Source organism: Thrips palmi, unplaced genomic scaffold (assembly GCF_012932325.1).
Source record: "Thrips palmi isolate BJ-2018 unplaced genomic scaffold, TpBJ-2018v1 HiC_scaffold_3, whole genome shotgun sequence".
NCBI lineage: Eukaryota > Metazoa > Arthropoda > Insecta > Thysanoptera > Thripidae > Thrips > Thrips palmi.
Window position 1 is genome coordinate 2920359 of NW_023144630.1, and position 26201 is coordinate 2946559.

Below are 26201 nucleotides of genomic sequence, written 5' to 3' on the forward strand. Positions count from 1 at the left end.
GGTCGAAATCCCGGACGGGTTTAAAGCTGCAAACTCGCCTAATCGGACTCGAACCGAACGTGTGACCCCACCAATGGATTCCTCGTCCGGAGAGCAATCCATTGGTGGGGTCACACGCTCGGTTCGAGTGCCATTTAGCGACTCTGGAGCTCAAAACGCGTCTGGCCCGCTGTGTACCCTGCCAGTGCCCTAGCTCGCCGGTGATACGTAGTGACGTCATTTTTTCCCCGCCCAGGGAACGCCATTCGGAAACGGAGGCGCACTTGCCCCCACATGGCGCGGGGATGGCGACTTGGCGCAACAATGTCCAACACTTTGTCGGGAAAAATAGGTGTTTCCTCGTTTATGCGCTTTCCACCGTCAACTTTTGAGCCCCCCTCTCCCCCCCCACACACACACACACACAGAGGCACGCACTCAAAGCAATGAGGCCCGCCTCCCCCGTTCCGCGGTTTGGGACCACTCTCAAACAATTCGGCAGGAGAAGGGAAACAAAAAGTGCATGTGTGTGCGTGTTTGTGAAAGAGAGAGAGAGAAAGGCGTAATCTAGGACGGCTTTGTCGACAGGTAACAAAGACTGGTCTAGTGCTCCCGGCCGCACGGTCACCTACATTGTAACCAACCGGGCTAGTCGGTCCAGCCGGCGGCCGCCCGGTACGGCCTGGCTTGTCAGTTTGTCTCTCGCCCGATCAAAACCCCGGCCGCGTTCAAACCTCTCTGCAGCGCGGTCCCCACATAGCCAAAGCCAATCAAAGCCTAAAAACAAACCCAAAAAAAAAAAAAAAAAAAAAAAAAAAAAAGGTTGTTGCAGTCCAACGAAGTTCGGTGGTTGCAGTATCTCTGCAGAATGCAAAAGCCTGCGGGACTGGCCCGGTCACTGCGAGAGCTGTCTGACGTGAGAGTGCAGAGCAGTGTCAATCAGACAAGCCAAAAAGAAGCGGCATTCGTCGGCGGTCGAGGCGGGGGCGCACAGTGGGCCAGAAGACCGGTGGAGGCGGCCAAAACTCGAGACGCGTATTGAACTCCAGAGTCGCTAAATGGGACTCGAACCGAGCGTGTGACCCCACCAATGGATTGCTCTCCGAACGAGGAATCCATTGGTGGGGTCACACGTTCGGTTCGAGTTCCATTTAGCGACTCTGGAGCTCAAAACGCGTCCGGGGTTTTGGCCGCCACCGCCCACTGTGCGCGGGGAGGAACCAGGCACGGCATTTTCCTCCTTTTTCTCCTCCTTCTCTAAGTGGCTGCGGTAATGAGCCTCGAGTGCAGCGAAACGCAGCGGAACGCAGCGGAGTGCAGCCACTGTAAGGCAGCCGTGCCTCTCGTCCTCGGAGTTTGGAGCCGCGCTCGGCTCCACTCGACGCCGCGACTCGAACAAATGGCAGCTTAGAAAACGATTACTCCACCAATACCGCGCCCATTGTTCAACTTCACGACTCGCGGGGGAGTCTTGCGGGAGCCTTCACTAGAAGCGGGAAAAAGGACGAAACCGCAGCGGAAATGCAAGAGAAGGGACCGAGAAATGTGTTGAAAAGTGGAATAAGCAGAAGGGAAGGTCTCAGGCGGGATGAGGTATGACCACGGGATGGGACGAGGGGGAGGGAAAGAAAACAGAAGGACACGTCACCGTGCCTCGCCGGGCCTCGACGCCAGTCACCAGTACGCATCCGTCCGATTGAAAGAAAACATTGCCCGTCATTTATTAAAGGTTTTGTTGACCGAACAGGACGCAGGAATCCGGTGGCGCCAGATACCTCCCCCTTGGATACAGCACCGCAAAAACAACCGCCCACAACTCTCTCTCTCTCTCTCTCTCTCTCTCTCTCTCTCTCTCTCTCTCTCTCTCTCTCTCTCTCTCTCTCCACTGCGTGTCCGCTCAGTTCGCAACACGAAAAAATCAGGCTCAAGGTGAGTGTTGATACAAGTTTGCACAAGGCTAAATAATTCAAGAATTGGCAGAAATTGGAACTGACGTGACTTCCTTGTTGGTGTGCACCGCGAGCTCTACACGTGAAAAGGCCGAAAATGCACATGCAGGGTTGGGCCCGTAGGGCCTCGCCCGTGGACCGTGCGGCTGGCGACAGGGCCACGGGGAGGGAAGAGAGAGAGAGAGAGGGGGGGGAGGGCTGTTGTTGGAGTGGGCTGGCGGGGTGACGTGACAAGAAAGACAGAACGGTGCTGAGCCGAGTCAACCCGCGTCAACCCGTGCCGAGAGAGAGAGAGAGAGAGAGAGAGAGAGAGAGAGAGAGAGAGAGAGAGGGGGAGGAAGACGGGCACTGAGCTTCAGTGTTTCTACAGGGACCTTGGGACCGCCACCGTCTTGAGGCGGCTGTGTTGCCGTGGATACCAAGGCGTTTTGAGCGCGTTCACATTATTTAATTCTCTCTCTCTCTCTCTCTCTCTCTCTCTCTCTCTCTCTTTGTGCTCCTGGAGTCACTGACGAGAACTTGAACCGCGCGTGTGACCCCACCAACGGATTCCTTGGACAGCAATCCATTGGTGGGGTCACACGTTCGGCCCGAGTCCCATTCAGCGACTCTGGAGCTCGAAACGCGTCCTGGATTTTGGCCCGCCTCCACCGGTCTTCTGGCCCACTGTGCTCCATCCCCGCGGCCCCCCGGGAAGGGGCGAGTAATTCCTGGCAGGATCCTCGGCCCCTCGGCGTGTCGCACCGCGTCGCCCCGCCGCCATTTTCTGTCGAGGCATATTTCGCCCTTGTTCCCTCACGCCGCAGCGCAGCGCCGCGGCGTGCCACCAGGTGAGGCGCCTTTTTCCTCTTTGTCTTCTCTCTCTCTCTCTCTCTCTCTCTCTCTCTCTCTCTCTCTCTCTCTCTCTCTCCGCGCGAGCAGTGGCACCTGAGGGCGCCACGGAAAAGTTTGGCAAACACACAACGGTGTGACGAGGCAGACCCACGTCAGAGATTCCGACGCTAGGTCTTTCGACCAGGGTCCCCCGACGGCAGACATGGCTTAGAGACGATGAACCAAGCACATGTTGTCCGTTTTACGAAAAATCGGGCTTTTCTGGGAACCGGAAAAGAGATGCTGAGGGCGAAGCGCAGAGGCAACGCTTTGTAAAACAGTGACGGTGAAATCTACCGACTTCTCAAAGCCACATTTCAGGCAAAAGGACTGACAGGCCCCGGGGGACAGCCTCCTGCAGAAGGTGTCCTTTGTAAATCCTCTCTTCCTTGCTCAGGAGACCGGGCAGGGCAGACCGGGCCACTTAAGGGAGCAGTCTTATGCAAATGAGGCGTAAGCCTGCATCGGACGTTGTTGGGGTCAGAGTCGGCGACAATTCTCGTTGGCAGAAGGGCCAAGGCGTTACTCATTCATTCCGTGTCCAGGGCGAGCACCTGTAGGGCCGGTACACTGCGGGCCAGCAGGCCGGTGGAGGCGGTCAAAATTCTATACGCTAAACGACTGAACAGCCTAACCCGTCCTTCGGCTTTGGCCACAGTGGCGTTGCAGAAGCCTTTGTCAAGAGTCTTCCGACGGCTTTTATAAGAGAGGTAGCGGAACAATGATGCTCTCCAGACTTGGAGGACGTCCTCGTCCGGGCTGGCCCCGGCCTCGGCGCCGGCGCCGTCCGGACGAACGGAAGATTAAAAAAAAACTGCCGGCACCTGTGCCGAGCCGATGGCACGTCCCGACTGACACAAGCAAGGCGAGGGCGACACCCCGAGACAAAGGGCGGAGTGCACTACAAACAGAATGCACTCGACAAGAACGCGCTCAAGTTCTGCGACGGCCAGGACGCCGCAGGGCCGTCCATCCCAAGGTACTGCGTGGTATTTGTTAGAGTTCACGACAGTTGATGGTAGTAGTTGGGTCCGCCTTTCGGCACCACCGCAAAAGGGGCCGTCGCAAGCTCGGCCCCGCCCGGCCCGCTCGGCCCCGTCGCCCACCTCGGCCGCAGAAACCGAAGCTTGTCAGACCGCGGTCAGTCCCTTGCAAGTAATAAGCTTACCCTGTCCGGGGGGCGGTTTTGTATCAGGCCGGCAGTGGACTGTCCATGGACTTCCGGGGTTAGCACCTCGGGCTGTTCGATCAAGTAACGAGTTCCCTCCAGTTTGACACACTTCCGGACCGCAACGCAAAAGGGACGGAATGAGTCGTCTTCACAGTGGGCCAGAAGACGGCCAAAGGCCAAAACTCAAGACGCGTTTTGAGCTCCACAGTCGCTAAGTGGGACTCGAACCGAACGTGTGACCCCACCAATGGATTGCTCTCCAGGATTTTCTAGTCATTTTCAACAACGTCGATGTCTCGAACGCGCTGCGCACGAAGGAAAGCGTGGCGCTCACTTCGCAGTGTAGAGGCGAAGCAGCCGGGACCGACATAAAGTAGGCACGCGACACGATTTAGCTCGGGCCGCGCGCGTTCTGAGGAAACGATATCAAACTACCCATAAGGGAATTGGGAATGAGGAAAGCATTCCCCCGCCCCTTCTTACTTTGTCGTTTGCTGCAGCCGTGCAGCCAAACCACAATACGGCGGCCCTCTCGCTCTTGGCCGCAGACCGCGCGTACTTCACGCCACCATTGGCCGACGTACGTGCCGCCGTCGCTTTAAATTAATCCCGGCCGTTGCCCCCGGTGACGCAGCAGGCGTTGCCAACAGTGCCTACCAGAGAGGTGGCCTGAGGGTGGCAACCCTATCGACACTCGTACTCCGCGGCTGCTTGCATGGGCGTACCCAGCGACCGAAGTGGACGCCCCGGCGGGCCTCGCACGCGCAAACTTTCGCAGACTGTAGCGGGAAGTGGCAAAAAGCTGCAAAGAGGGAAAAAATGCGCGAAAATCGGTTGGCTCCGAGTGGCCGCACTCGGATAAACAAAGTTTGGCGTGAGCGGGTTCCAGCGGGCACCTGCCTGCAAGTACACTGCTCGCTTCCGCACCAACACACATGCTGGCCCACGTCAAAGAACCCGCCAACAAATTATGCTCAATTGCCTTATTAAAAACCGGACACAAACAAACAAAATAAACGCGTGTTTTGTGTATTGCTTGGCTGCGTTCGTGGACGCACGTCCGAAGGCCCAGCACATTCCGTGTGAATTCCGGACCCGGTCCAACGTGTGTTTGGGTCGTCCAGATGAGATAGGCGCCACAGCCGGAGCCAAGTCCAGTCCATATCGCATTGCTTCTGGTCCACCTCACCCTTTGCAGTGTGCATGCACGCCCGGCCAGCGCCAAGACTGCTTCCATTTCTCATTATTCCTCGAACCGAACGCGTGACCCCACCAATGGATTCCTAGTTCGGAGAGCAATCCATTGGTGGGGCCACACGTTCGGTTCGGGTCCCGCATAGCGACTCTGGAGCTCTGCACGCGTCTTGTTTCACTGGCAGTGCCGCTGCCCCCTGTCCGACCGCAGCACTGCGAGGCACTGCGCAGCACACGGCCGATTGAAACTGTGCCAACGAGGGAGCATCGCTCTTGCAGTGCAGCCAACTGGGGATACAGCTACATGGGCGGTACGCGTACCAACGGCCTCCCAATTTTTCATCCTGTTTTTGCTTCATTTTTTTTCCGCATGTTGGCATTCACGGTTCAGAAGGCCCGGGCCCAGCTCGCGCGCAAACGAATTTCTACCAATAACACGCGGCTGCATTTATTTACATGTACCCTCCGCACAGTGGGCCAGAAGAACGGCGCCGGCGGCCAAAACTCCAGACGCGTTTTGAGCTCCAGAGTCGCTAAACGGGACTCGAACCGCTCGTGTGACCTCACCAATGGAGTCCTCGTTCGGAGAGCAATCCTTTGGCGGGGTCACACGCTCGGTTCGAGTCCCGTTTAGCGACTCTGGAGCTCAAAACGCGTCCGGTGTTTTGACCGCCTTCTCCTGTCTTCTGGCCCATCGAGTGGATTCAAATTCGAACAGCCCGCCTTGTGCGAGGCCGAGCTGTGGAGGGCGGTGCGGTCAGGCTGCCTTCTCTCTCGCGCGGCAGGCGGGTGCGACGAGGACAGTGGGCTGGAACGCCAAGGGGAGGCCGACCGCGCCGCCCCGCCCCGCGCCGCCCCGTGGAATGTTTCGCGAAATAATACGGGAGAGTCGGACCTAGGCCTAGCGCAGGGCAGCACAGCCCGGCGAGACCGAGTGCTGCAAACGGTAATAGCGCGCCGTTTTCGCCCTTCATTGAGCATTTACCACCTCTGCGTAGCTACACTCGGACCGGTCCCCTTTTCACGGACAAAGCGCCCAAGTGTCACGCTGTAGTCGACGTGTAGCACGACGAAGGAAAAAAAACAAATCAACTTAAAAAAATACATTTTAGATAAAAATAATTTTTATTAGCTTATTATTTTTTTGACTTTTTGACCCCTTTTTACTTTTTCTACGTTTTGGACCTTTTTTATTTCACATTTGACCTTTTTCACGTTTTTGACCTCTTGACCTTTTTTTACTTGACCTTTTTTCTCTTTTTGCCCTTTTTTACTTTTTGAGCCTTTTTTTACTTTTTGACCTTTTTTCACTTTTTTACATTTTGAATTTTTGACCCTTTTTTACCTCCATTTACCATTAATTCTTGAAACCAAAGTAACGTCAAGACTACTTTCCGTTTTACTTAACGGTTAGTCTGTGGGGAAAAGAAGCGTCCGCCAAGCAACGTCAATAGATCTGTTCCAGCGGGGGCAGCAATATAGGCCGCGCTCAGACAATGCCCCGGTTTCAGAAGAGAGCCCCCCAATTTTACTGGAATCCAGCCCGACCCGCGCGCTTTGGGGATTTACAGAGGTTCGTCGCGGAATCGTTTTAAAAAATGCAAGCGAAACAACGTGCATTCACAAACAATGGCAATGTCCACGATTTCTACTAAATCCAGCCTGTTTTTAAAACAAGACGTAATCAATAATTTCAAAGATAAATATTGCTGCGGCAAGAAAACCATGAATGCAACGTCCGAAAAAGTATAATAATCGAAAGACGCGGGATTCGAGTCGAACAATAAAAAGGACTTCTTCACTGCCCCTCCGTCCGGCCGGTCGGGCTCTCCTGCACCGCAAAGTGAAAGTCCACACAGGGCAGCCGACCGAGGCTCAAGTCAAACACAGGACAGGGCGGGGCGCGCTTTGCGGCGCGATCAAGTGAACGGCAGGAATTGAATAAATTGGACGGCGGAAGCGGGCGGGGCTGCATCCGCGACTTTTCCCGCCAAAAGAGGACCTCCCCCGGACCTTCCCTTCCGCCATGGCTCGGCCACAGTGGGCCAGAAGACTGGTGGCGGCGGCCAAAACTGAAGACGCGTTTTGACCTCCAGAGTCGCTAAACTTGACTAGAACCGAACGTGTGACCCCACCAATGGATTCCTCGTTCGGAGAGCAACCCATTGGTGGGGTCACACGTTCGGTTCGAGGCCCATTTGGCGACTCTGGAGGGGATTTTCACCGATGTCCTAATGATGTCATGACGACATCAACCAAATTCCGATTCAAGTTTTGTGACAGTGGCGCCACTCCGTGACCCCAATACTTGCCGCTTTGTTGTTCTTCCCAGTGCTTGACCCGTCCAGATAAGCATTAAATCTATTAGCCCGGGACGTGATGGCCGAGGGGGTGAAAGGGGGCGGGGGGCGGTGGGGACAGCGGTCAGGCGACAACGTGCGGCCCATTCCCCAAGTTAGGTTAGGTCCGTCGTCAATCCCCCTCGGAACTTTTCCGGAGTAGGCCGCAGGGAGCCGAATGAACCAATGAAGCATCTCTTGCTGTTTTTCTTGCGCTGCAGCGTCCCGCCGCACAGAGGGCGCCACCGACTTCCGTTGCACAGTGGGCCAGAAGACCGGTGGAGGCGGCCGAAACTCCAGACGCGTTTTGACCTCCAGAGTCGCTAAACAGGGCTCGAATAAAACGTGTGACCCCACCAATGGATTGCTCTTTGAACGAGGAATCCATGGTGGGGTCACACGTTCAATTCGAAACCCATTTAGCGACTCTGGAGGTCAAAACGCGTCCGGGTTTCGACCTCCTTTTCAAGTCAAGGCTGGCTCACTGTGCGTTGCCTCAGTTCAAGGCTATCTAAAAAAAAAAACCTCGCCTTGGCGGTCCTGGCTCGGTGGAGCTAGCCTCGGGTGGAGCTAGCCTCGGGTGGAGCTAGCCTCGGGTGGAGCTAGCCTCGGGTGGGCGAGCCCAGTCTAATCCCAGTCGGATTGGCGAGGCGGCGGCTCTCCGCGGATTCGCTGGGACAAATGTGTGTGCCGGCCGTCGCGGAACTCCCAGCGCGCAGCCAAATCGCCGAAACCTCTGCACGGACATCCCTCGGACGAAAACGCCAAGTCTGGGGTACAGTTACACCGACAATCGGTTCGAAAATTCTCACTTTCACACTAAGTCTTACAGTTGAAGTATACTCGGTGCATCAGCCTTTCCTTTTTTTCGCAGTGGCTCACCGCCTCGGGTACAAAAGGCGTTCCCCCAACGAGCGAGGCGCCCTCCGGCGGCCAAAACCGCACTTTCGGCGCCCGCCGCTTAAACTAGCCGTTTTTCAGGCCTCGGCCTATCCCATCCGGCCTGGACAAGTCCATCTACTTGCTATGCGGTCCACGCGGGGCAGGTGTTGTCATGCCCGTGTTTGGAACGCACGCGCACACACTCACATACACTCGCACACACCAACACACACACACACACACACACACACACACACACACACACACACCGGGGCGAACCCAATCGCGCACGCACACAACGCCCACACGCACACACGCGCACAATCAGTAGACATTCGTGCACGCACGCACCCGCATCCACCTTCGACACCTTTACGCACACACACGCACACACACACACACACACACGCACACACCTGTGTTTGCCGACCGCGCCAAGGGCGGCTCATCTCCAGGCCTTTGCACGCCGTGCTCCACGCCAACGATCTTTGCCAAGGGAACGATCTATCGAACGGGACAGGACCCCGCGCTTCGCACGGATTTATTTTTATTTCCGTGTGTGTGTGTGTGGGGGGGGGGGGCTGGGTTGCGAGATAAAGGGAGAGTTTTTTGATAGTGACGCAAAAACTTAATTCATCGGACCTCCGAAACGAGACTGTACCTTTCTCCACATGGACTCTGCCTCCAAAGTATCACATTTAAGCGCCGGGATGTAATATTATTCATAGAAATTTGTTTCTCTGAACACAAAAATAGCGAGTGATGACCCTCTCTTTCTCTTTTCCTCTCTCTACTGTCCTCCTCGATTCCAGCAGCGCTTCTTTCACTTACCGCAGTGCTACTTATGCGGGCGCCGTCACCAGCCTCAAGAACAAAAAGAGACGTCATAGAGAGAGAGAGAGAGAGAGAGAGAGAGAGAGAGTCGCGAGTGTGACAGCGCTGTGGCTGGGCGGGCCACAGAGGTGCGGAGGAGGTCGCGGATAAGAAAGATGCAAATGGCGGTCATAAATTCAAAAGTCCTCGCGATGAATCACCCACCGGTCGTGAGGAATGGCCAGTCTTAAAGATCATCGAAGCGATCCCGTTTAGCGATGACGTTCATTCCGCGCGACACGGTGGGCCAGAGGACGGGTGGAGGCGGCCAAAACTCCAGACGCGTTTTGAGCTGCAGAGTCGCTAAATGGGACTCGAACCGAACGTGTGACCCCACCAATGGATTCCTCGTTCGGAGAGCAGTCCATTGGTGGGGTCACACGTTCGGTTCAAACCCTGGAGCTCTGGAGCTCGAAACGCGTCTAGAGGTTTGGCCGCCTCCACCGGCCTTCTGGCCCACTGTGCTGCGCCCAGCACAATCGGCAGAGGCTGGGTTCGGAATCCCTTCGCGCTTCCTCGGCTCGCTCGGATGCCGCTATTCGTCAAACGTGTAGTGTTGTGCTTTTGTAATTTGTCCGCGTCACCTGCCTTGCCACTTTATTCTCTCTCTCCTCATCTCCCTCTCACTCTCCTCCTCCCGCTCACTCCTCCCTCTTCTCCTCTCTCTTCTCTCTCAACTCCTCTCTCTCTCTCTCTCTCTCCTCTCTCCTGTCTCCACTCTCCTCTCTCTCCTCCTCGTCCTCTCCTCTCCGTCTCTCTCCTCTCTCCATCTCTCTCCTCTCTCTCTCTCTCTCTCTCTCTCTCTCTCTCTCTCTCTCTCTCTCTCTCTCTGAGGCGAGACCAGTAGTGCTCCGCATCAGTGCTCCGAAAACTCACTTTTTAGAGTGGACGAAACCAGATTTCACCCCAATTAGTGGTAAAAGTGAAAGTGTTAGTGTCAGTGAGTGCTTCGAACTAATAATCTCCCCAAACCCACATCGGGATGGGGAGGAATCACCTTTAAAACTGATAGGCCCACCAGGCCAACTCAACATGGATTCCCGCCAAAACTTTTTTCACCAATCTACGATCAACCCCCCATGGATTACGCAGCTGCTTCAAAAACTGGACTTACCTCATCAATTACTTCAGGAAATATTGGTCAAATATTGTTCCCAAGTGAAAACATGCTCCCAACCACAAGCCGAGCGACCATAACCTCAACTGGAGGCACGCCAGGCGGCGCGTTTCAAACATTGGACCAACGGATGTCACGTGACCCCCACCCCGGCTCGGGCCCACGTGACGTAAACAACACAACGTCAACAAGCAGAAGACAGGATCAAGGTGCCTCCAACAACCCAGCTACAGTCCCTACAGCCCCTCAAGAAAAGATGCAATTGTCCTTGAAGACACACAAGGCGTCACCCAGGACCAAGTACTCCGAGTTGTCGCCGACCGCATTGGTGGTCGGAACATCCACTACTGTACAAGACTGAGCAACGGAAGAATCTGCCTCTACCTGACTAACCAAGAATGTGTAAACAAAATGACAGAGGAGGGGGGTATCGCTGTTGGGAGTAAATTCATTCCCTGCAGACGATATGTCTCTGAAGCAAAGAAGATTGTGATATCAAACTGCCCCCCTGAGCTAAGTGACGAAGAATTGAAAGCGCATCTCCAACCATACGGCAAAATTGTATCAACACCCACCAGACTTCGAGTAACCACTGATCATGATGATTTGAAACACATCAAATCTTGGAGACGATCAATCTTCATGATGCTTCCAAGTGAAGCACCACCACTGCCGCCTCGCCTCACCCTCACTACTCATGACGGTGTCAAACACATGTTGTACATCGAAAAGGATGAAGTAACCTGCACCTACTGTCATGCACCAGGTCACCGAGTAGAAAGATGCAAAAAGAAGCAAACCATGGATCAAGATTTCCCATCTCTTCAAAAGATGTATCAAGCTCCAGTATCGCACCGTCTTTTTGTCCACTCAACAACTGACATGTCTGAAAGAGAGAAGTCATCAAGAAACCAAGAGGAAAGAAACACAAATGATTTCATGCCGAGGTTCAATCAAGAAAACGTCTCCACACAACAACCACCTCAAAACCTAGTCTCAAGAAATGATGAAGATCCAACTACAGAATCAAATTCAACAACAGAAGATCCCCTCCAAGAAGAAAACAAAGAAGAAACATTACCCCAAGATGAGTTAATGTCTTCTTTCACCTTTGATTATGGTGAAAGTCCCACAATCATTGACTTCAATACAGAAGAAAATAATCAATTTTTGAAAAACAACAAGAGAGTCCATTCACCACAAAAAGTTGACACTGACCAAAATAAGTTTGTAAAGACAAACACTTCTCTTGATTCGGATTTTTCAGATTCTGATGTCTCAGAGAAGTCTTCAATGTTAGAACCATTACAGCCTGTGATATCCAAGAAAGCCAAGAAGAAACAAGAAAAACAAGCCATGGCTTTAAACAAGGCCACTGAAAAATTAGTATTTGATGACTCAAAATTGAGTTTCTACCAGTTTCAAGAATTCCTTCAAAATGCCAGAGGAAAAGCCAACTCCAAAGTAGTTGCAGCTAAAATGAGTGTGAATACAAGTGAACTAATTCAAAAATTAGATGAAGCTTATATTCATTGTAATGATCAAAACTTATCAAGAAGACTGAAAAGAGCGTCAGAAGCGCTCAAAGAACCAGATGAGTGATGTATAATAGTCTTTTAAAAAGTCTTACCATTTTTTTGGTCATGACTTCCTTTTTGACTCTCAATGTGAAAGGACTTGTTAGCCAGCAAAAACAAATGAGTCTCCTTCAATTTGTGAACAATACCAATGCTTCCATAATTTTTCTACAAGAAACTAATCTCAAGCAAGACTCTGCCATTATTCACCCTGAAAAGTTTCATTTTTTCATCAATCCACCTGTACAGCCTTCATCAGGGTGTGCAATTGCAATAAAGAGTGAACTCTATGAAGAAATAGAAATCGTTTCTCATCAAATACTCACCCAAGGTTATTTACAAGCAGTCCAAATCAAGATAAATAAAAATGAAGTTTTCCACCTTGTCAATGTCTACATGCCGCATGATCATCAGCTTTCAGAAGAAGTTGCAAATAAAATAAATAATTACATTGAGAACATTAAAGATGAAGAGAAAATTATATTATCTGGAGACTGGAACGCAACTCTGGAAAAAGAAGATAGAAGAAACTGTAATGAATTGAGAACTCATCTTGCCAATAAACTCAAACTGATAGTCACACAACACAATTTATCTGATGTTTGGAGGGTTTTTAATCCAAACTCAACGCAGTTCACTTTCAGAGGATTGCAACAAAATCACCCAATGGCAAGGTTAGACAGAATCTACATCAAGAAGAGAGATCTGAACTTAACCACCAGCATCCAGATTATTCCAGCTTTTTCTGATCATTCAGCTGTCATCATGAAAATCATTGGCTCAAAACCTAAGTACAAGCCACCATACTGGAAGTTAGATACCACCTTACTAAAATCAGAAGAATATCAAGAAATCATCACAAATATTCTCAATTACTTTGAAGAAAAGAGTCAACAGCCTACCTGTGATATAAATATTTTATGGGATCAACTCAAAGAGGAAGTAAAATTGCATCACAGAGATTCACTAAACATCTGAATCAAAAAGCTACAGAGCAACTGTCCTTACTTCAAGCGCAGTTTCATCATATTAGTTCTAAGAATCAACTTTCAAGCAAAGATGAACAAATCCTCATCCAAATTGAAAAAGAAATATCTCAATTTTATAAATCCTCATCAACCAACAAACTTCAACTCTTTGAAACTCAAATCTGCAAAGAAGCCAACACCCAGTCAAAATTCTTTCTTCGCCTTGCTAAAAAGGCAACTTCGTCATTAGAAATGGATCAGCTTGAAGTTGACGGAGAAGTAACAACTGATAATACAAGAATTTTTCCATTTGTTCAACAAACCTTTGCATCATCCTTCTCTGATGAAGATATGAACCAAGTGGATCCATCAAACAGAATATCAAGATCTCCCAAAACTGTCACAGTGTGACAGAGAATTTTGCGAGAAAGACATCACTGAAAAAGAAATAGAAGAATCAATAAAACAAGCCCAACTGAATCGTGCCCCTGGTTTTGATGGCCTCCCTATAGAGTTTTACAAACTCTTTTGGAGTAAACTAAAAGTTGTGTTCATGAAGCTAGTCAAAAACTTTGAAGAAACAGGAGAACTCCCCAGAAGTATGAAAAAAATTATCATCAGGCCGATTCCAAAGAAAGGCGATAGACTGAAGCTAAAAAATTGGAGACCCATTTCTCTTATGAATACTGACTACAAAATAATATCAAGAGTCTACAGCAGAAGAATTTCTTGTGTCGTGTCAACCTTATTATCATCAGACCAAAGTTACTGTGTCCCTGGCAAGACCATCTATGATAACCTTCATCTTATTCGGAATGTCATAACACACTCAAACCAAACCAACTCTCCGTTGGCTATTCTCAGTCTTGACCAAACTGAAGCTTTCAACAAAGTATCTCATCAATACTTATTTCACCTACTTCAAACTCACAACTTCGGACCAAAATTAGTCAAAGCCATCACCAGTCTCCTCACCAACAAACAAGGCTACATCAAGATTGGAGCAGCACTTCTAGCTCCCTTTCTCTTCAAAATAGGTGTCAGACAAGGTGACCCTATTGCTGGGCCTCTATACATCATAATAATTGAACCCTTCCTTCGATTAGCTGTTAAACTTATGAGTGTGAGAGGTTACTTGATTCCCCAGTCAATCAAAACACCAAATGCACAGCCTTTGCTGACGACGTAAACTTCTTCATCACACAGGATCGAGACTTCGAGACAATCAAAGAAGCATATCGATACTACAGCCAGCAATCAGGAGCACAACTAAATGAAGCCAAATCCTCTGGTCTCTTTTGTGGACAGTGGAAAAATAGAATGGATAAACCCATAGAATGTGAGTGGAACTCTGAAGGCTCCAAATTTTTGGGAGTATATCTAGGAAATGAAAAAAATATGAAGAACAAAACTGGCAACAACTCAGCACTAAAATTAAAGGAACCTTAAACAGGTGGTCTCAATTTGTTAAACTAACTTCACTTATTGGAAGGAAAATAATTTGCAATCAACTTGTTGGCTCTCTACTTATACATACTGCCAATGTACTACAACCACCCAAAATATTTATTCAAGAAGTTCAAAGAGAGCTAAATAATTTTGTATGGCAAGGAAAGCATTGGGTACACTCAAACTACCTTTATGCACCTCAAGAAAAAGGAGGAATTGATCTCATTAATATTCAAGCAAAAATCCTTTGCCTACGTCTAAGCCTTGCCCACAGAATCCAGCAAAATTTCTACAACAAGAAAGCCACTTTTCTCTTTCATCACTACAACCTATCAAGATATGGCAACATCGATCCTCAACTTTTCTTCTGCCAGAAGAAACAAGAAGTGGAAATGGCCAACCTAGACATCTTCTACCAAAGTGTGCTTGTTGCGTGGCACAATATAAATCCATCTCCAATAACAACAACCATCCCAATCAAGATCCTCAGAAAAATGCCTCTCCGAGGGAGCAAGCTAATTGAAGAAGACAAATTGAGAATCGTCCCTGACTGGAACATCTGTGGATTCACTACCTTAGAAAAATATTGGAAGAAAATGGAAATTGGAAAACTCTACAACTGCAACACCTGCCTATCAGCCAACAAAGAGATTGTCCTTCAACTATAACCAAATTAAAATCTACTTCAGCAAGAAAATGGAAAACCTTGATCCATCAGAAATCTTGAACCAAACAAGATTTCAATTTGATTCTCCATATCAGAAGAAACCAAACATTTTTCCAGCAACAAAGAAGACACTTTATCTGGCAAGTCTGAACTCAGTTCTCACAAAACCAGAAATTACTGGAAAATCAAGAATTACCCCAGAGAAGATAAATTGGACAGCTTTATATGCTCCACCAATTGACAGAAGAGATTCAGATGTTTCATGGAGATTACTTCATGACGCCCTTGTCACACCCAAGAAATTGCAACAATGGAATGTAATCTCGGAAAAAACTGCCCCTGGTGCCACAACAAAGAAGGTGATGTAATTCATATGATTTTTCAATGTAGGGCAGCTGCTCCACTGTGGACTTTTGCATCCAGCAAAATCACTACAATTCTAGGAAGCCAGCATCCAATCTCGCTGCATCAAGCAATAGTCGGTTTTTCACCAACAACATCGGAAGGAAGATTATCCAATTTTCTGCTGTCCTTAGTGAAAAGCACTATTTATAGGACATACATGAATTACATTAAAGAAGAGTCACCACCATTGCCAGCTTACCTACAAATCTTCAAGAAGAGAATAGATTACAGAATCAAGCTAGAAGAAGTCCACGCTGAGCTATGCAAAACTACAGAAAGTTATAAACCCACCTTCCTCATAAATCAAGCTCTCTCCCCCACCCCCTTCATCAAATTAAATCCCAATCCAAATGTTTTCCAGCCATTTTCACCCTCAGCTCTCCTTCCTATCCCAAAACTCCAAACTTCAACAAAACTCCACCACCTTTCAAAAATTAATCACAATCCCTCAAACCTCCAAGAACAAAAAGAAAAGAAGAAAAGAAGAGACTTGTGATGACGTCTGACTGACCCCGCAGCGGTGTGCCACGCTTCGAGACAGCCGGCTGCCAGAGGACGACGCCTGCCACCAGCCGGTTAGGCAACCACCACCACGCCGGAGCGCTCCAACCCTGATGTGGCCTACCCCACAGGCGCTTCTCCGCAACTTCTGAAGACTATATCCTTTTTACAAGCTTTTTGACTTTTATTTTTTCAAAATACATTTATTTTCTAATTATTAAAATGTTTATTTAAAAAAAAAAAAAAAAAAAACAATTGTAAAAACAGCACCACACACCAAAGAACACCTCAAGTTACAATGGAAACGGCATGCTTTTTGTGACATATTTTTTACACCCCCCTTTGGCCCGCATTGTACATTTCAAAACCCCCCAATAAATCATTTTTAAAAACTAAAACTCTCTCTCTCTCTCTCTCTCTCTCTCCTCTCTCTCTCCGCTCTTTTTCGCGCACGCATTCTACTCGTCGCCGTGCCAACAGGCCGCTTCCCAAGACTCTGTCTCTCTCGCACCCCGCGCAGAACGCCCCGGCGGGTGCGAGAGAGACAGAGAAGGGAGCAGTTCTTCGCAGGCAGCCTTCGCAGCCCGGGCACGCCAAGAAAGAATCCCAGTCATTGTATAACGCTGTCGAGCAGTGAATGCAGAAGCCAGAATGATGGAGGCAGATTTTTCAGGGCGCACATAGTAGGTCAGCAGCAGCAGCCAAGCCGGCGCCACGGACACCGGGGAGGGGGGGGGGGGGGGGGGGGGGGGGGGGGGGGGGTGGGTCGGGGGTAGGGGCGCGGTGGGGGGAGGGGAAGGACGGCACGGTGGAGGAAGGGGGCGCACGGCAACGGACACTTACAAAAGACAAAGAAGGGAGAATTTTTCGGAAAAGTGGAGTTTAAAAAACCAAAAGACGGAAGAGGTGTTTTTTTTTGTCGAAAAAGAGTGGAAAAATTAAAACCGCACTCTAAAGAAGTTCTGATGAAACGTCACCGGAACAAGTACAGAAACGATGCAGAAGAAGCAGAAGAAGAAGAAGAAGAAGAAGAAGAAGAAGAAGAAGAAGAAGAAGAAGAAGAAGAAGAAGAAGAAGAAGAAGGACGAGCACAAGAAGGATGGCGCAGGGGTGGAAATGGAATGCTGTATTTCTCTGGCCCCCTCCCTTAACGTAATCGGCGTTACTCCTTTAGCGCTTCCCGCCCACGCGTGTGTGCGAGAGAGAGAGAGAGAGAGAGAGAAGAGAGAGAGGGGGGGGGAGAAGAGAGAGAGAAAGAGAGAGAGAGAGAAAGAGGAGCGTCTTTGCATTTTTAACGCGGCGCGGTCAGCGGCTGGTCACTTTCATTTTGGCGGGCCACGATTAACGAAGGGCGATTGGTATGCGGGCTGCAGCCCTCCGGGTGCTGGGTGGGGCCGGGGCGGCCAGGGCTGGGGTCAGGGGATTGATGAGGATTAGGAGAGGTCGTCGCCGTGGTGCCGGCCGAGGCCGTGGCCGTGGTGGCGGCGGTGGAGGCCCCGGTCCTGGCGGTCCTTGCGGACGACAGGCCTCGTCGCCGAAATTTGCTTTCGGACAAGGGAGGGGCCCTCCCAGGCCCTCCCAGGCCCACCCAACTCCTCTGGCCACAAGTCTCGACACTGCACGGCGTTGCCGCACGCAGCGCCGGCAGCGCCGGCAGCGCCGGAAAATTCCCGCACCAACGCGTCGAAACGTTTGCCTCTGGAGCTCAGAAAACGCGTCCGGTATTTTGGGCCGCCTCCACCGGTCTTCTGGCCCACTGTGCGCAGGCTTCGCTTGGCTCTGCTTGGCCGTCCTGCGTGCGTCGGGCCCTCGGCTCGGCACAGCCGCAGCTCAAAGTTTCCAGTTCATTGCTGGTTCGAGGCACGCCCAGGCCGAGCACCCTTCGGCCGGACTGCACCGAGGCGGGTTTCCGGTTTGTTTGTTCCGCGTACGAATCACGGGCAGGCGAGGATTTACCTCTGACAGACCGAACGACTAGGCCGGAGCCAGTGTCACGGTCCTACACTGAAAAAACTTCCTTAATTTGTTCCCTCCTAAAAATAAAAAAAACTTGATTCAACATGTGTTCCTTTAAAAAAAAACAAAAAATAAGTTTGGTCCACCAATATTTTTCTTGAAAAAAAAAAAAAAAATTGACTGGGGAGGAGGTTCCCTCTCGAGAAAAAAGAGAAGGGTCCAAAAATATTTTTCTCGAAAAAATAGTAGCAGGCTGTAATGTAGTGAAGGGGAAGCAAGAGTATATCATTTCTCCTACCTAAATGTTCGCCTACCTGTCTATTTCGCCTACCTAATAAAAATATTGAATAAAAATATTCAATAAAATATTGCCATTTTTCGCCTACCTATAGTTCGCCTACCTAATAAAAAAAATTTAAAAAAAAATATTCAACAAAAAAAAAAAAAAAATCGGCGGCAAAAAATGGCAATACGAAAGTCTCAAGGGACCCGCCGATCAGCTTCGGTGTTCTTATGGGAACCGGGCCTTCATCCGACGCTCCCTGCCGCGCAATTCGACAGATTAGTGGGTTCGTATTGGGCTGGCCCACCCGAAGTGCGCGCGGTTTCTGTGGTACAGTGAGAGTCCAGATTCAGAGGCCCTTCCCTCAGAGGGGTCACATTGGGTATTTGAACCCGCGACCCGAGTGCCGAGTCTAGTCAACTCCTCTACCCTGACCGCTCAGCCACCAAACCCAGCTTGTCAGCGGCGATGTCGCAACTCCTCTTGAGCTGCCGTTCGAGAAATCTGGTCCCGAAAAAATGGTACTTTGAGCGGTCTCGAACCCGGGACCTGCTGCTTCCCACATCATGCTTTTAAACCCACTGAGCCACCGGGACGCCATGGCACCCGCCCTGCCTGCGCTGGTACTCAATCTTCTCTGGATATACCCCCCCAAGCAATTGGTCGCCGAAAAAATTGTAATACCGGTCCCGAACCCGGGACCGGGCCCTTCCCCAACGTGCTCTAACCCTGAGCCCCCGGGGACCCCATGGCACCCGCCCTGCCTGCGCTGGAACTCAATTTTCTCTGGATATACCTCCCCAAGAAATTGGTCGCCAAAAAAATTGTGTAACTACCGGTCCCAAACCCGGGCCCTGCCGTTTCCCCACTCATGCTTTTAACCCTGAGCCACCGGGACGCCAGGACCCCCTTGCCAGCGCGGGTACTTTTTCCCTTGGATAGACCTCGTCAAGAAGTCGGTTGCCTCTGCCGAAAAATGCTCATGGCACTAGCCCCGAACCCCAGACCTGCCAGTCAGGAACGCAGCACTTAAACCCCGGCGCTACCAGGTTGCTATGCACGCCACTAACCTAGCGCCAAACTTCAAAAGCCCCCCATCTTTCTTGTGCTGGACAAATAATAACTTCGGCGATGGGGTGAGCGCTGTGCGTAGCAACCAAGTAGCGCAGGGTTAGAGTGCTGCGCTTCTGACTGGCAGGGCTCGGTTCGAGACTAGTACCATGACATATTTTTCGGCAGAGGCAACCCACTTTTGACGAGGTTTATTTGGAGGGATTGAGTACCCGCGCTGGCAGGGGGAGTGCCATGGCGTCCCGGGGGCTCAGCGGTTATGAGCATGATGTGGGAAGGGCAGGTCCCGGGTTCGGGACCGGTAGTATACACAATTTTTTTGGCGACCAATTGCTTGGGGGGTATATCCAGAGAAGATTGAGTACCAGCGCAGGCAAGGCGGGGGCCATGGCGTCCCGGGGCTCAGTGGTTAAGAGCATGATGTGGGAAACAGCAGGTCCCGGGGTTTGAGACTGCTCAAAGTACCATTTTTTCGGGACCAGATTTCTCGAACGGCAGCTCAAGAGGAGTTGCGACATCGCCGCTGCCAAGCTGGTTCGGTGGCTGAGCGGTCAGGGTAGAGGAGTTGACTAGACTCGGCACTCGGGGTCGCGGGTTCAAATACCCAAAGTGACCCCTCTGAGGTAAGGCCTCTGAATCGGGCTCTCACTGTACCACAGAAACCCCGCGCACTTCGGGTGGGCCCGCCCCAAAACGAACCCACTAATCTGTCGAATTGCGCGGCAGGGAGCGTCGGATGAAGGCCCGGTTCCATAAGAACACCGAAGCTGATCGGCGGGTCTCCTTGAGACTTTCGTATTGCCACTTTTTTCCGCCGATTTTTCGTTTTTTTTTTTGAATATTTTTTTTTAATTTTTTTTTAGGTAGGCGAACTAAGGTAGGCGAAAAATGGCAATATTTTATTGAATATTTTTATTCAATATTTTTATTAGGTTGGCGAAATATAGGCGAAATAGACAGGAGGCGAACATTTAGGTAGGAGAAATGAACAAATCCCGGAAGCAACTTCCAAAAAATTGTGCACCGATAAACAATTTTGAATTTTAGTCAAAATTCTTCAAAATTCGTGAAATTCCGTCGAAACTCATAAAACTTCTTAAAAAATCATTGAAGTGCATACCGAAGTTGGAGGAAATTTGGCTGCAATTCACTGACATTCACTCGAAATTCATGTGGACTTGTGACTCACCTACTACGGAGAGGTACATGGAGTGGCCGATGGGCGGCGTGGTGGAGACCTGGCACTCGTAGATGCCGGAGTCCCTGAGCTGGGGGTAGCGCACCTGCAGCGTCCAGTCCTCGGTCTGCGGCGAGTGGCTGGCCACGAAGCGCTGGTCCGACGTGTAGGTGTAGCGGCCCACTGTCAGCAGGTGGATGTCGTGGTGCCGCACCCACGAGACCTGCAACGGGACACACTGTCAAGCTCGGGGCGGGGCGGGGCCTCGGAGCTAGCGGGGTGCACCATCGAGTTTGTTCTTCCAGCGAGTCCGGCGAGGGAGCAACCCAATTTCCCCCTTCCAGGACGAGGTGGGCGTCCTGCCTGGAGAAGTCCTGCGAGGAGTGTGCTCCGCGGGGGTCGTGCAAGCGGCCCCGCCTGGGGGACGCACAGTGGACCGGAAGACCGGCGCAGGCGGCCAAAGACGCGTTTTGAGCTACAGAGTCGGGCAGACCTCGAACCGAACGTGTGACCCCACCAATGGATTCCTCGTTCGGAGAGCAGTCCATTGGTGGGGTCACACGCTGGCTTCGAGTCCCGTTTAGCGGCTCTGGAGGTCAAAGCGCGTCTCTGGCCGCCTGCGCCGGCCTTCCGGCCCACTGTCCGGCCCGGGGAGGCCCGGCAGGCCTGGCAGGAGTCCCTGCCCGGAAGCGCCGCAGAGCGACCGGACGACAGCAAGACTGCCCCGGTCGGAGCTCCGAAACGAATCGAGCGAAACAAGTGGCGGGGAAGATGAAGACACGGAAAGAAACGGACGGGAAAGGAGAAGAGACGGCGGCCCGTTGACTTTGGCCGCGACGCCCCGGGCACTCCGAGGGGGCCCCGACGACCGGCATCATTTCCGAGACCTAACCGCCACTTCCCCAGCGATTAAGCTATCTAGATACCATCGGCGACCTGCTTTCGCTTCAACCCGATCCAGCAGAGTCGTTTTCGTCGCTCCGTCGCCGTCGCACTCCTGGGGCGTTCCCAAGGAGGTTTTTTTAAACAAAGCGAAAAGTTTTCCCGCAATTTGGGGGGGAAAAGCCCCTTCCTTGGGCCCCATTTTTGGGGAAAGGGGGGGACAGGCCCCTTTTTGGGCCCTGGGATTTGGGCCCAATTTGGGTGGCTTCCCTACCCAAATTTGGGCGGGCCCCCCGGGAGAACCCCCCAAAAATTTTTTTGGTTTAACTGCGGGGAGCCCGAGGAAAGGGGTAAGACAGGCCGGCCGGGGGAAGCCCGAGGACCCCAGCAAAACCCCTTTTTAAGGTAGGTGGGCAGGCCAGGGGGGACCCGGGCAGGCCCCGGCCAAAACTCCAACGCGTTTTGGGCCCAGAGCCTAAAAGGTTGGGAAAGCGGGAGCCCCCCGATAGCGTAAACACAGGCCCGGGCGGCAAGCCCCAGGAGCAAAGCCGTGAGTTAGGAGGTGGAAAGGCCAGGGGACCCGGGGCAGGCGGCCAAACTCCAGACGCTTTTGAGCTGAGAGTCGCTCGGGCCCCGAACCGAACGTGTGACCCCACCAATGGACTCCTCGTTCGAATAGCAATCCATTGGTGGGGTCACACGTTCGGTTCGAGTCCAGTTTAGCGACTCTGGAGCTCAAAACGCGTCTAGAGTTTCGGCCGCCTGCGCCGGTCTTCTGGCAAATCCACTGTGCGGGAGGGAGAGGGGTTCGCAGCGACACGGGGGAACATCCTTTGGGCGCGGTCCGCCGAAATGCTGCTGGCCAGAAAGGCAGACCAGATGTTGCGCGTGCCTGCCTCGCCCGCCTCGCCGCGGCCACCCTTTGAGTCTGTAACGCCGGATTCCGCGCATCCCAAGTAGTTGCAAGGGAAGGCGGCCCCGAGCCTGGCACAGGACCAAAGTTTAGCAGCGGACCAAAACGGAGTGCGAAATTGAGTGGAAAACAAAAATGGCGGCGGCAATACATCTGGGCTGGCCCGAGGCTGGCCTGCAGCGAACGCCTGGCCCATTGTGTGACCGTGGCGAGAGAGAGAGAGAGAGAGAGAGAGAGAGAGAGAGAGAGAGAGAGAGAGAGAGAGAGAGGCGTCGCGACGCTGCCCCCGACGCCGCCATCTCCGACCACGTCGATCACCTTTTCTTTTCATTTCTTATTTCCCTCATTTTCCCTTTATTCTGTTGTCCAATTCGCTGATCGTGTCTTCGGCAGCAAAAGGAATTCCCCCCTTATTGGATGCTGCCATCAGCCCCTCTTCTTTCGCCCCCGTCACTTTTTTCTTCCCGTCCTCTCTCTCTCTCTCTCTCTCTCTCTCTCTCTCTCTCTCTCTCTCTCTCTCTCTCTCTCTCTCTCTCCGTGTATCTCTAGTGCCTATGCTATCAGCGCCTCGCCGAAAACTCCATCACCAGTTCATTGTCCATTCATTCTCCATTGCGATTCGCGGCACGTCCAGGGCGCGCCCTTTTCGGCTCGCAGAAACCGATCGCAATTATCATCATTATTTCGCTTCCTGGACCGGGCGCCCGGAGGCTGCCAGAGTTGCAGATTCGCCGAGAGAGCGGTGCGCAGTCCGAACCCCCGTTGACTGTCCGGCCGTCCGCAAGGCTTTCGGACGCTTTTCGACAACCGCCACCGCGTTTTGAGCTCCAGAGTCGCTAAACAGGCCTCGAACCGAACCGTGTGACCCCACCAATTGATTCCTCGTTCGGAGAGCAATCCATTGGTGGGGTCACACGTTCGGTTCGAGTCCCATTCAGCGACTCTGGAGCTCAAAACGCGTCTAGAATTTCGCCCCCTCCACCGGCCCACTGCTCTGAGATTGACAACCCTTTCGACACTGGTGCCTGCGTAGGTGGCAACACTGCTCGCGATGGCCTGCTCTCACTCTTAAGGCGCGGACTTATACCCACACACTTCCTGCGCAGATTCCTCCCCCTCCCCCTCCACCCTAAGTCCTCCGAGGGAAAAGCTCGTTGCCGGCCGAGGGAAAGTATCCAGTGTATCTTCGCGTCGCCCCCTGCTTCCAAATCAGCTTAACGTTGGCCGCGGGCGGGGTATGATGCGGGTCAAGTGAAGCAGGGGAGAGAGGGGGAAGGGCTTCGGACGTGAAAGGGCACATAGAATCTGTGCTCAGGCCGGCAGCCTGCAGCCGCTACAGTGGCGCATCCCTGGCGTACTTACAGACCCTCGGTCCGGGCACCTCACCCCCCCCCCCCCCTCTGTTTTCCCAGCACCTGAACCGCCATCATAAATCCAGCGCTCATTCAGCGGCAAACGCTGGATTATCTCCGTGCATGTATCACGTAACAAGTTTCGATCGGGGCGCGCCCTGCCCCCGATGACGCAAATGATGATTTGTTTCGTTTAAGCGATCCGGTCCACAAGTTGCGTCACGTTGGAACCCATCGAGAAAATCCAACCGGTGCGGCGTCAACCTCTTTGGATTAGTGAGTTTCCGATAAAATTATGCCAAACGGCGGTTTTGATACATTTTTGCACAAGGCGTTGACAGCACGTGAAAATTTAGTTTCGATAATCATTTCTCTCCGCTCCGAGGCCCAGCTGGGGTCCATGACTCGACCTTCCCCACGCCGACACAAACTGGCGAGGGATTCTCTTTAGACTGCGAGGTGATTTACATGGACGCTCCATAACACTGTAGGCACTGGCCTCGGTGTGATGCATGGAGCCGTTCGGGCGAAAGGGATTGGGCCCCGGGCCAGTCGTAACGCGCCTTTCGTTTTTCGATGGGAGAAACCAAACCCGAAAAGCGAGAGCACAGCCGGGGCATTATGACATTTTGAGCAGAATCACTACCGAACGTTTGACCCCACCAATGGATTCCTCGTTCGAAGAGCAATCCATTGGCGGGGTCACACGTTCGGCTCGAGTCCTTTTTGGCGACTCTGGAGCTCAAAACGCGTCTAGAGTTTCGGCAGCCTCCACCGGTCTTCTGGCTAATCCACTGCTGGGAGGCAGGCGTGTGGGGCTCGCGGCCGGGCCCTGGCGGCTGCCTGCAGTGCGCCCGCAACCACACGAGTTCGTTGATTCGTCTCGCCAAACAGCCGCGGGGCCTTTTGGATCGCCCGGTGATTGCAGGGATTAAGGAAGTGCTGCCTCGCATCGCAGTTCACGTGAGCGCCGCAGGGCCGCAGGCGACTCGACAAAACAACTTGACACCAGTTACACTCTCTTCCAAAAGAGCGAGTTTTTGAAGCGTGCGGTGAACAGCGTCCGTGTTGTCTGCTTATTGGGCGTTCCCACCCGTTTTTTTCGCAGTGTGTCTGGCGAGCGGAATGTGGACTAATGGGCCCTGGGCGAGGAATTCGCTCGCAATTGGAGAGGCTTTGGCTGGCTGCCGCTGGCTGGCTCGCCGGTCGGGCCGCCCTGGCTGCACCTGAGATGGACGCCCAATGCCCCATCCGGCCCGCCCGGCCCCATCGCCGCATCCATATTCATGTCCACACCGCATACCCGGCGGCCGATGCGAAGCCCAGCCCAGCCCAGCCCGGGCCGAGCCATCGCCTTCGAACCCCGCAACCAAACAGGCCCACGACGGCCGGCTTTCACAAAACTTCGCGTGTGACCCCACCAATGGACTCCTCTCCGAACGAGGAATCCATTGGTGGGGTCACACGTTCGCTTCGAGTCCCATTTAGCGACTCTGGAGCTCAAAACGCGTCTGGAGTTTCGGCCGCCTCCGCCGGTCTTCTGGCCCACTGTGCGTGAGGGACTTGGCGCGGAGCGATAGCCGTGGGACGCGTCCGTGATTTGTACCGACGACCGCCACTGCGGCCCTTGGAGGGGCCTTGGGGGGCGCGGGGGCCTCGGGGGCCTCGGGGGCGCGGAGGGGCGCGGAGGGGCGCGGAGGGGCCGGGGATGCGCCAGGCTGCCTCGCCTCGGCCTCGCCGGCCTCAGCCAGGCCATTAAGGAGACCGCCATTAACGCCGCGCCTCGAGAAGTCTTTGTGTATAACGCAACGCCATCGCCACGCGCCACGCAGCGCGCCGCACGCCGTTTTCAAAAACAGGCAAACTGCTTTTCTAAATCCGGGAAAGTACAGAAATTTTACATTTCAAATGAACCAACCAATCACGCCTTCTTGAATTTTTCAAAGTGTAAACAATGGCCAGACTAGGATTTCTACTGCCTTTTTAAAAATTAAAACAGGATCCGAAAAAAATCCTCAATTTTGTTAAAAGCTTTCGGCAGGACGGGCATTGAACAGAACCAGTACATGTCATGGTTTCCCCTTTCAAAAAAAAAAAAAAAGTGGCCGTCGTTAGGTCCCGCCGGGACTCGAACCCGTTACACGGCGCTGCTGGCAGGGTTTGCAGGGCTTGCAGGCCGGGGTTGGCCGCAGCGCAGCGGATTGCAGGCCAGACCATTATTGGCATCCCCTGCCGTGCCGGGCTGGCTGGCCTGGCGGCCGGCCAACCCCTCACCTGTATTCTACCTGACCACAGCGCTGTCCACGCGACAGCAGCGCAGACAACAGCGGCTGCTCTCCACACTAGCAGGCCAGTCCGTGCGAGTGGGAGGGAGACAGCGACGCAGCACGACTATTAGCCGGCTGCCGCCGCCCGCCAGCGCCACGAGGAGCAAGTTCAAATTGCACCAGCAGTGGGCCAGAAGACCGGTGGAGGCGGCCGAAACTCTAGACGCGTTTTGAGCTCCAGCGTCGCTCAACAGGACTCGAACCTAACGTGTGACCCCACCAATGGATTGCTCTCCACACGAGGAGTCCATTGGTGGGGTCACACGTCCGGTTCGAGCCCTGTTGAGCGACTCTGG

General features: G+C 52.5%; 1 protein-coding gene across 1 annotated transcript in view; it reads right to left on the reverse strand.

Moving 5' to 3' along the window:
* Positions 1-26201, reverse strand: part of LOC117648097 (lachesin-like) — a 101822-nt gene that overhangs the window by 36354 nt on the left and 39267 nt on the right. The window contains exon 4 of the mRNA XM_034390308.1: positions 20444-20654. Coding sequence (XP_034246199.1) covers positions 20444-20654 — 211 coding nt within the window. The remainder of the gene's footprint in view (positions 1-20443; positions 20655-26201) is intronic.